General features: G+C 36.7%; 1 protein-coding gene across 1 annotated transcript in view; it reads right to left on the bottom strand.

Annotated features, from left to right (window-relative positions):
- Positions 1-12,508, bottom strand: part of LOC111871720 (protein couch potato) — a 585,761-nt gene that overhangs the window by 6,401 nt on the left and 566,852 nt on the right. Inside the window, exon 8 of the mRNA XM_023865011.2 lies at positions 8,620-8,797. Coding sequence (XP_023720779.1) covers positions 8,620-8,797 — 178 coding nt within the window. The remainder of the gene's footprint in view (positions 1-8,619; positions 8,798-12,508) is intronic.

Below are 12,508 nucleotides of genomic sequence, written 5' to 3'. Positions count from 1 at the left end.
TTGAAGAGAAGAAAACATCTTGAGACTCTTCCGCCATGTCCTGACCACCTCATACTTCACCTTCAATGGCCAGTTCTATGAACAAACCGATGGTGTGACGATGGGCTCGCCACTCTCTCCGGTCATCTCTAACCTCTATATGGAGGACTTCGAGGAGAGGGCACTTGACTTGGCCCCACACAAGCCCTGCTGCTGGTTTCACTACGTGGACGACACCTTCGTCATCTGGTCACACGGTCCCGACAAGCTCCAGGACTTCCTGAACCACATAAATATTATCAACCAGTGCATCCAGTTCACAATGGAAACTGAAACTGAAGGCCACCTCCCCTTCCTGGATATAGATATTTACAGGAGACCCGACGGTTCCCTGGGCCATAGAGTGTACCGCAAATCCACCCATACAAACCTGTACCTTAACACTGCGATACGTTCCTTCGAAACATCGGTTACCACCTATATACACGGTGCCAAATCCCAGAAGACTGCTTTCTTCATAGTCACCGCCGTGAAAGCCTCAAATCTTATATGTTTACTGTTGGTTGATGTCCTTCCCTTGGCTATATAAGTGAGCGGAATTCCTAAGCTGACGGAGTTCAGCTGAGGGCAGTAGAGAGAGAATTAGCAACAGCGGAAGCACGCAAGAGAGCGAATTGGAACTAGAAGTGACAGTTACACTGAGTGACAGAGTTCGGCATTCTAGGTAGGAGACAGCCATGGAAAGTCCACCAACTTGTAAAGACTTAGTGTGATTAGAAGGCATTATCCATGTGTAATACTTGGAGTGTGTAAGTTCGTGAGATTGTTATAATCCCTGAGTTTTATTTGTGGTACCAGGAGAGGACCAGTGTGTGTGTGTGTGTGTGTGTGTGTGTGTGTGTAAATTAGTGATAGAGCTGTATTTAATGTAATTTAAAGAGAGTGTGTAGATGAAGTGTTAATAAATCCAATCATCCAAACTAGAATCCATCATTCTCATCATATGTACCACCCTACACATGGCAGTATTGAGCATTATGCTTAAACGAATATAATCCTTGGCACTGATAACCTAAAAGGTTCCATAATATTTTGTCTTTAAATTACATTCTAACTCCAAGGGCACTAAGCTCTTCTTGAGAAGCCTCCATTTGCACAGCTATTCAAGAATTTCCCAATATTTCATGGAACCAGGAGGTTCATTACTGTGTTCACAAGCATCCTCCACTGGTCCCTATCATGAGCCAGATCAATCCAATCCATACCACCCCCATATTATCTCTCTAAGATCCATCTTACCACCCCCATATTATCTCTCTAAGATCCATCTTAATTATTATCCTCTGATCTAAGTTTTATGTCCTTCCTTTTTGGTCCAATGTTATTCCATGTAGGCACACTATTCTCAAACACCCTTTATAATAATCTTCCCCAATCTGAAACCTCGTTTCAGACCTATTATTTTTCATACACGTGGGACCCTCCCACAGTGAAGCAAGTGCTACCTAATCAGCGCTCACCAATGCAGCTCCAATGGCCACTAGTTAGAGCGCTGCCAGGTGGAAAAAGTATAGATGTTGACGTCTGACACATGAACATCGGCAGTGGTCAGGCATACGACCGTTCAAGTGACTAGACTGGCGTCATAGTGAATACTACTAGAAATAGGGCATAATCTGCTGTACTGAGCCTGGAATGACAGAGGCCTTGTATATATAGTACATAGAAGTAGGAATTAAGATTAAGATTAAATTGTAAATATATGTAAATACTAACAATGGCCTTACTAATACAGACTGTGATGGACAAATGAAAGACCCGACCTCTCGTCAGTGAGGGCACCCCAAATGGACAGGACAGTAACTTTCACATAGGAAGAAAACATCTGGTCATGAGACCCAGCTGGGGCTCGATACCAAGACAGACAGACTGACTGACCGTCAATCTCAATGTCACTTTGACTTTGACTTGACGCGAGCATCTGTTACAACCACACTTGCATCAAGAGAACATCGCAACACCTACTCCGCCAGCAATCACCAGCGCTCATCAGACTACCAGCTGCAGCATGAGCCTCGCCGGCCGGCCAGCTCCACCCCCACTAGCGCTGACTAGCTCACTATGCTTGCTACTGCAAGAGCTTCATCCGGCAATGCGCCGGCTCGCAATCACCTGGCTGCTGGAAGAAAGAATGCAGACACTAGCGCTGGCTAGCTTGCAGAGAGGAGAGCTTCGCCTGGTATCCAGCAGAAGCACCCACCTTCCGACAAACAGTCCTTTTCAGGGACAACAATATCACCTCCGTCACTAGCTCAGGCTATCCCGCTATGAAGGAATTTTTCTCTAGTATTCATCAGGCACGCTCTGCTTACCTGCTCGTCTGTAATATTCATTCTAACAGCAATAAACATTTGTTACAATTTTACAAGGTTGTCTCTTCAAGCAGCGACATCCCACACACATATTACAATGCTATACTTCAGAATTTTGTTCACCTCTTAATCAATATGATGAAGAGAGGCAGGGGATTTACTTAACAACTCAAATTTCTCAATTAATATGAGCACAGTCGTGCATTTCTTGCGCTCTTCTGTGAATTTGACAATTTCACAAGTACTGATTTTGGTTAAACATTATTTTCATATTACATATGGCTTTAATTTTTAGTGTGAACAACATTCCTGTCTTTAGTGAGGTTTCAGATGGGTAGCTGTAACAGTATTTCAGACTTCCTGGACTGTCATAGCAGAAGCATACTAGATTCATATTCAGGTGGCACTTGGTTTAAATCTCAGTTATGATACCAGATATCCTGACTGTTTCTGTGGTTTTCCTCAGTCCCTCCAGCAAAATGCCGAGGTAGTACCTTGTTCATGTCATGACCGCTTCCTTCAAAATCCCATCCCAATTTATCATTCATCAATTATTCTATCATTTGACACTATGCAGTCTTGATATGGGCAGCACTGTACCAAATATCAAAACATTTTATTTATGAAATTGGACTAAATCATATAATACCCACTCCTCATTTAAAAATATATTTCTCTAACAATATGTAAGTGTTGTAAGCTACTGATATGCCTCAGTGCGAGGAAGAATGTGATTTCAAGAAGTCAACAGAATATTTCAACAAACACAATATGAAAGAACAGATTGGTGACACCCTGGCTTATATTAATTTTAGAAGAACATCTGCACCAGACTTTACGTGTGCAGACTGTCCACTGAATTTTATACTATTTGTACAAAGGAAAGATGAATTTATTTTTTCATTTAATTTTGTAATTCACTGTGCCCTAATATTTATTTTGTGGAAACAAATTGGCACCTCTTGATACAGATTTTAACTGCATTAAAGTCTGGGATACTTATTAGAAAATTGGCAAATTAGTACTGTATGAGAATCATCTTTTAGGAATGTACAAATATGTATGCAGGCTTGTTCCACAATTATAGCTACCATAAAAATATAAACTAATAATAACAGAAAAAATTAACACACACTGATTTTCAATAATTATTCTACAGGTGAACACACAGGGATTTAACACATATGATATCCACCTCTGTACAGCACAAGAAATAATGAGGCATAGTTATGAGTGGGATTTAAAAGAAATCTACCTGGAGCTCTGTGCTGTTACCTATCCATCAGCATGATGACACAAAATTAGTTTATATGCTTGAGAAAGGGAATCAGGTGTAGGAAATGTATAAGGCCTTACAAGATATCCTCTGAGCAAGTTGGCTTAAGAGGTAATGCTTCTCAACTGTATGTGGGAGGTGCTCAGTTCAAATCTCAGCCAGGGCACTGGCTATCCTCAGTCTCCAGTCTCTTCAGGTAAATTCTAGGAACTTACACTATTGATGCTTTCTTCCATGTCCTTTCCCATCCTTTATTCACTACAATCCTACCATCTCTCTCTATGCCGTGTGAGAGATACTAACAATAAACCACAAACCATAAATATGAGGCATCACAACAATTTATTCAAGTTCACTGTGGGTTGATATAATTTTGAACCCAGGGAAATGTCATACAGTGAGAATACATCACAGAATGAATAAGCACGTTTGAATGACTGCATTTATAATGTACCCCAGATCATGGAATTTGCTACAATAAAAAAACCCAGCTTATTTTGGAAGCATGCATGTCATACACTGATGAATATAGACAGCCTATGCCACATATTGATAAGGTACACATGCAGTATTTTGCAACCTCACAGGCCAGTATAATAGAGTGTTGAATATCTAATGATTCTCTAAGGGTCTGTGAAAATAACTGATTTATTGCATGTATATTATATTTCGCACTGTCCACTGTCCACTGTCTAGGTAGAGTATATTTGATATGCATAACCAGGAACTGGCAAAAAAGTTATATAAAATATGCTTTGGTCTAGGAGTAGTAAAAAGAGTATCAGGGCTGGAGTCTGTTCATGCTCTATATTATGCCTACTTTCATTANTCATTCTTTGTTATCATATGGAATATTATTTTGGGGCAACTCACCAAATGCTAAATTGATTTTTAAGTTGCAAAAGAGAGCTATTAGAGCTATGATGCAAATTCAGAAAACTACTAGTTGTAAACAGTATTTTAATTATTTAAATATATTGCCCCTACCATGCTTGTATATTTATGAAACGCTGGTATACACAAAATCAAACTTGAAGACTCTTGCAACCAATTCAGAAATACATTCATATAATACAAGGGGAAAAGATGACCTATATATTGTTTCATGTAATACCAGTTTATGCAAAGACAGTTTATTAATACTGGACTTTGTATGTTCAATCATTTACCATATTACATTAAGGAGACACCAGCACTATACAGATTCAAGAATGCTTTGAAAAACTTCCTGTTTGATCATTGCTTTTACAGTGTAGACGAGTGTCTTACTTTTTTAGAAAAGAGTTCTAGTTAGTCTAAATTATATATTCCAAGATTCCAAGAATCAATTAGCCTCATAGTATTGAATAATACAAGTCATGAGAACACTTACTGCTCAGTTCATTTATTATTTTTACAGTGTAGACGAGTATTTTATTTTTTAGAAAAGAGTTCTAGTCAGTCTAAATTATATATTCCAAGAATCAATTAGCCTCATAGTGTTGAATAATATAAGTCATGAGAACGCTTACTGCTCAGTTCATTTATCTCTCCAGGAAATAACACTTCGTGACTGCTTCTGGGAATTATCTGCCTGGTGCCATCTTAAGGAGGATTCAAGACTACAGAAACTGTTTTCAAGACTGCTAAATTATTATAGTCATTTATTATTATATTGTCATATTATTATCTCTGTATTACTATATTATTATTATCATATTATTTCTGTATTATTATATACTTATTATTATTTAGTATTAGTATTAATATTAATCTTTGACTTGTCCCATATCATGTATGAAATAAAATCCATGGATGAAATAAAATTGAATTGAATTGAATATTCACAGTGTTTTGGCAGCTGAATCGTTTTCCACTATCACATGTAAGTTGAGGAGGGATACCACTCACCACTCAGTTGGGCTTCTAGTCATGACCATTAGACCTTGGTCATGACAGAAATGGATCCAGCTTTGAAAACATTGTGTAAAATGTGCAATGTAGTGACAGAGATGGTCCACTGTACTCAAAACTAGATGACACCTTAGTGTGGTGCCATTTGGGATCATGCAGTACACTCCAAAAGGGGGTGGGGGGGTCTAAGCTAATTACACAGCTACATTGGTCAGCAGGGAAAGAATGCATGTGAAATATCTCCAAAAATATATAAATCTACAATTATACCTACATACATACAACCAGTGCTGCATAATGGTTAAGAACGATGTATTACAATTTGAATTTCAGTTAGATAAATTCCTTTTCAACATATGATGACATAAAGTGTAATTTTATTCATAGCAAACAAACTCCTTGGATCAACATCCTCCTTCAAAAGCTGTTATTCAAAGAGTTAGTTAAGTATTTCCAGGCCTTTTACGGAATCTCATGCTTCATTATCATGTTCAAAAGAGCAGAACACTGGATTGTAACCCAAACCACTTGAACCCTATCCACAGCCTCATTTCCTGTTTCTTTAACATCGACTTTAACTTTATCATCCCATTTATGCCTAAGTATTTCCTTCAGGTTTTCTGACTAAAATCTTGGTATGTCTGATGAAAAGATGAAAAATTGTCTTCAAATATAAATCACTCCATCCAATGTGACCTGTAAGTTTTTTACTACATGAAAACTTAACACCCTTACATGTTTCGGTCTCTGAGGACCATCTTCAGAGGGCAAACATCACTACAAATAGGAAACCACCATCACTTTTTTTTTGGATTGTCAATAATTAAAATTCGTAAACCATGCAGGCTCGTGTTCGTCCTCCCATCGTCCCTCTTATATGGGGCAGATACTGTGCCACCTGGCTATCTTGATGTAGAGATAGTCGGGTGGCACAATATCTGCCCCATATAAAAGGGACGATGGGAGGATGAACACAAGCCTGCATGGTTTACGAATTTTAATTATTGACAATACAAAAAAAAATTTAATTAGCATCAAGAAATTTTATATAATTTTTTAAAAACTTTACATTCCCAGGAAACTGCTGTGTTTGTGAAATGTTCTATTTTGTGTACTATGCATTGTAGCATATAAGTGTATGTACTTTACGTCTAAACAACTTATGTGATGGTGGTTTCCTATTTGTAGTGATGTTTGCCCTCTGAAGATGGTCCACAGAGACCGAAACATGTAAGGGTGTTAAGTTTTCATGTAGTAAAAAACTTACAGGTCACATTGGACAGAGTAATTTATATTTGTAATTGTTAGTGTGACGGACCAGAATGAAACGAATCAAAAATTGTCTTCAGAGTTTTCTGATCTTCACATACCACATACATACCAGTAATGCATACCAAGAAGAATAAAACTGTAACTGTTCCTCCAAGTCTCTCAAAGACCCTATGTTACATTCAATACAAAGTGAAAATCTTTCTTCAGTAGTGGTGTCTGATATCTGAAGAAGTACCACACAAATAATTATGCTTCTTTAAATTAAACTGTCCTTAGCAGGAAGGATTTGGCAACAAATTATTTTTGTTTGTATTGCATGTTCTTCACGTTTCTGGAATCTTAAAGATGTGTTGACCCATGAATGCTTAAACCATTCAAAAGGGATACATTCCAGACCAATGAAGAAACCGATAAAAGCTAAAACCTAGACAACCAGAGAATCAAAGGAACATGTCTAAAAGAGGGAAAATATTGACATCATTTTTTGGCAGTGTTTTGAAGTGGTAAATTGCTCATAAAAGAGAGAACTGGGAATGTATGGTGCCATAACTGTCAAGGACTGAGTGTGATACATAAGCTGGCTGTAATAATCAGTTGAGATACTGAAATACTACTTGCTGTATTGTTGATTTCACTGATGACCTTAACATGCCTTCAAGTCTAATAAATACATAAGTAGTAATTTGATATTCAGGTCTCTTTCTTAGTGTAAATCCTTTCATATAATTGATGAAGGAAGTAAATTCACTATGTAGCCTTTACTGTCCAGATTTAGATGCCCATCACTATGGTGCTGGCAACTGAAGAATAAATGGAATTTATATTCTGAAAAATGTGATGCTATGCATCTTGAATCAACACATGCATCAGCACAATTCTTTTGCACGAGGACAATATATGATAGTGACTCACTATGTGAGAACCTTTATGAATACATGAAGGTAATACAAGGTAATGTAGTTTTTATTTTGGGTGTGCAACACACCATTTACAGTACTTATGTGAGGACTCATAGGGTTTTTATTAAACTCTAATCTGACTGAGAAATGATATTTACTTGAAGATATGTTAGTTGGAAGAGTAGCTCATTTTCTGTGAGAAGGAAAGTTTTCTTCCAATCTAGTGATCACTTCCTTCCATATGGAATTCTATTTCCAATTGTCACACTCTATCATGAAGGAAATTGTTAAGCTCAAAAGTTTTGAAAGTTACAATATGGATTCTTTAAAATCAGTTCAAAATCTGTATTCTGAAGACAATAGTTAAGCACAATACAAATGACTTGTTCATTACAAGTACTACAGTGGGCACATATTTTATTTTAGGAGTTAGCTTGATAGTTAACCTCTTTGTTCTTTAATTTATATTTGATTTTGTTTACCGTTCATAGTTCACCATGCAACAGTGTTAAGATTTAAAATGAAATCATTTTAAAATTCATCACTGTTTTGGCCTACTTGGTCATAATCAGGCACACTGATATTGTTTCTTTTTTCATTAATCTGAAAACTCTGTTTCTGTTATGAATTCCTTCCTCACTAACCAAAGTATAGTTTAAAGAAAGATGATTTATTACTCTTCTGCTAGAAGTGGTTCACTTTTAAATATCCTTTAATTAACAACTTCAAGAGATATAAGTAAAATTTCTTTACAAATAAAAAATAAAGGAAATGTGTTTTTGGGTTGCATGATAATAATTTTAAAGTAATTCGATATTTTCTGTCAGGAAGGAAGCCAAATGTACTTCACAGTTGTTCTCTGTGCTATCTAGATAAGCTACCTAGATATTTCACAGAATAGTGGTTGCGAGATTAGGAAACAACCAACCTCGGCCATTTTGCTTTTGGCGTACTCGATACGAATGGCACCACGGTCGGAGGAGAGCAGGAAGGAGCCCTGAAGGGTGGTCATGGCCTGCGCAGCAAAACGTACATCTTGGTACTCGACGAAGGCGACCGGGGACCCGCCCTTGGTGTGCATGCGGAGACGGCAGAAGCCAGGGAAACTGTGCACACACAAGAGACAGAGAAAGAGACAACAATGTGCATGTTAGAAAGGGCATGGATCAAGCTATGAACTTACTGGTTAGTGTGATGCGGGGATTGCTTGCCAACACATCTGAAAGCTGTACAAGGTTAGGTTTGTACATAGCAGGTGCAACAGGGGACTGGTGCAATGGTGTTGGTCTGTTAATCTTCACCATTTTAGTTTTGTTTACAATCATCATATGTATAACGGAACAACTTCTCGATTTACATATTAATATTTATGTTATTATATAATCACATTTATAAAACTGACTAACATTGTATCAGTTGCTGAGTTATTACATATTGATAATAACCAAACACACAAAATGGTGAAATGAAAGGCAACACAAATGGAAGAACCCTAGGAAAGTATACAAATGTAACTTCCTTCACCGAAGATCTTGCTAGTACCAACTGTGAATCAAACTCTGGGTTGTTAGAAATGGGAGAATAATGCACTTACTACGCTAAAGGGAAATATCTTATACCAGTGCGGCATGTTTCATATTATGGAAGGTGGCATATTTCTTTTTATTTATTTTCTTGGCTCACAAACAATTTCAGACAAGTTTGAAAATTGTTTCCTGTTGTTGTTACTTATGATTAAACTAAACAAAAACAATGACTCATTTCTTACAGTAAAAGAAAGATGTGACTAAATTCTTCTGTTATACTACAAATTGTATTTTGGGAAGGTGCTAAGCACAGTTTATTTTAATGGTGCAGGAAATTTAGTATAGTAGACTTCCATTCAAACTTGTCAACCTTAGCCACATTGACCTATACGAAGTCAAATGTTACTTGGGGGCATAAACTGACTTCTTCATGCACCAGTACATTGTACGCTGTTCATCAGATTTTATGAAGACATCAAATAGTATTACTAATCTGCAAAGAATGCTTCTGGGAATTTCATATACTATATTATGGATTACAGCTTAGTACAGTCTAGTTTATTGTGTTCTAGTTAACCAACTTATAAACCAAACATGTGAAAACAAAATAATGTAAATCTTGTTAATCCACTGATTTCATAATCGTTTTCTGCTGTTATCAGATTCAAAAAAGAGGAAAATGAAAGGTTCCAAACTGAACGGTACAATGGATTTCTAAAATTTAATTTAGTCATAATTTTCCAAGAATTCAACATCGGTTTCTTTAAGGTGTTCCCAAATATTTGACCATTAACACAGATTTATTAGTTCTCTTTATAGTTAGACTGTGTCCTGCATTCTGGTGATGAGATATGAAGCCCGTGTTCTTTACAGTAAAGCTGCTATGCATTTAATTTTTTTTACAGAGAGACACAGGCTTTATTTGCTGTTATAAAAGGTCTGTGATATATAACCTGACAAACGCATGCTCAGGAAAAGGAGTTTCAAGTAACACACTCTCACACCGGTCTAGCACAAGGTTCCTCTATTTATCCATGTGACATATTCCACACATTTGTTAAATAAAATTCTTCTATTCCACAAAATTTCATACACCTTAGAGGAAATGAATTTCAATAGTCTCTGATTATCATCCAAAATGTGATATAGACCTGAAAGATGTTTCAAAAAGACCACAGGTATTTTAACAGATGTCATAACTGTTCATTTAGGAAGGAACCCACTTTAAAGGAAATAAATAATGTTACCTGTTACAACCTTTACTTTTGTGAGAATAAATTAATTCCCAGAGCCATAAAATCTGGCTTCCTAAAATTTATTAATAAAAGAGGAAAAATGTTCTCTCCTAAGTCCCTCTCTCCAGTTCTTATAAGTTTNAACGCAGTCTTCTGGGATTTGGCACCGTGTATATGTGGTGTTAACCGACGTTTCGGAGGAACGTATCGCCCCCATCTTCAGGGTTGAAGAAGTATAAGTAAATCTGCAAGCGACAACACAACAAGCAGTCTGCTTGACCGTGTCTCACGGTGTTGTCGCTTGCAGATTTACTTATACTTCTTCAACCCTGAAGATGGGGGCGATACGTTCCTCCGAAACGTCGGTTAACACCACATATACACGGTGCCAAATCCCAGAAGACTGCGTTCTTCATAGTCACCGCCGTGAAAGCCTCAAATCTTACATAAAATTAACTTGTTTATGCCTATTTAATTTACAGTCCACCTACTAATTTTTTTCGTACATCTCAATCTTATCAACTGTACACAACAAATCCAGCGGTTTCATGTGGTTCATGAAGCTCGTGAATAGTTTCTTGGTATTATTTATCCATTATTACATCTTCCACTTACTAATAATGAATGGTATTATCGCTACATAATCCCTACTGTAATTACAGGATTACACTTTGTGTGGCACTGGCGCTCTCAGTAGCTAGATTGTACAGTATTGACTGGTAGGATGACCGATGGATTGGAAAAGATTATGAATGAACCGATCACAGCCTAATCAACTTACTATCCTGACACTTGCCTGGAAGGACTAAAGAAAACAATGTAACACCTCAGTGAGGATAACTTGTGTCTCAATTTGAAATAAATACCTACTGAATATGAGTCTGCAGCATTAATGCTACACCAACCTATACAGTCACAGTGTTATCACAGAAATAACACTTTCAATATGACTACGGTTCTAATTACGCAATTTCTGTGCATCCTACAACTGAAATTGTACAGACAATTATAACACAATAGTGGTACTTACAAGATGAAATCTGAATCATTTAAAACGCCTTTAATGAAATACAATACTTGAACACTATGTTATGGTATAAGTATACAAGGCTTCCAGTGCTTATTTTAGCAATGAAATATTGTGTGATAAAATGCTTTCAAATCAAGAATATGTTTCATCCTTTCATGAGAATATATAATACAAATACAAATCATAACAACACAACCACTGATGCAGGGTAGAAACAAGGAACAGGTTGTAAAAGAAATGATTTTTCTGTGGTCATAGCTTTCAGATGTTGAGGGCAGCAATACTACTTGATACAGGAATGCATGTGAACGTGATGGTGGCAGCACGTTACTGAAATCATGCTGAAATAATGAGCAGTACTACTATCCTACATTTCAGCTTAAAGGGGTTGATACACATTATAAAAAACATACAGCACAACTTCAAAAGGTTGAACTCATAGGCTTCTTTATGATACTGAGGATAGAAAAGCAACAAAATTACTACTAAAGTCTTGGGATTGTAGCCTACATACATATTGTTGTAGTTGAATCAATGCAAATATCATGTTTACAGAGCCCCTAAAATGTCTAGACATGATGGTATACATTCCTTATTTCTGGGTAACCATTCTTTTTATGGGTCACTTTGTTCATCATTTGTACACATACAGAGCCTCCTTTTAATGTTTGAAATTTATGTTAGGGAACCAAATATTCTTATTGAATACATTAAAATTGGAACAAATTGAATGACAATAATATGTGAAAGGGTCTTACTAATTGCTTGATAAATAACTGATGTTAGTGCAGTATATAAATATATTGTAATACAGACCCTAGAACTTAATAGAAGTGAAAGCTGAACCTGTTACCTTCTATTATATTAATCAAAACAAATGATTAATAAGAATAAATTTGACACCTAAGCCTTCCTTCCACTGTTAGACTACTTGCCTACTTTTCTTTTCTAAACAATGAAGAGACAGAAAAGAAAGAAAAATAGAAAGAAAAAAGGTGCTTGAGATCACCAGGCTGCGTGGTGCAT

This window comes from Cryptotermes secundus, unplaced genomic scaffold (assembly GCF_002891405.2).
Source record: "Cryptotermes secundus unplaced genomic scaffold, Csec_1.0 scaffold514, whole genome shotgun sequence".
Taxonomy (NCBI): Eukaryota; Metazoa; Arthropoda; class Insecta; order Blattodea; family Kalotermitidae; genus Cryptotermes; species Cryptotermes secundus.
The sequence above is the reverse complement of the archived record's forward strand: the minus strand, read 5'-3'. Positions and strand labels throughout refer to the sequence as shown.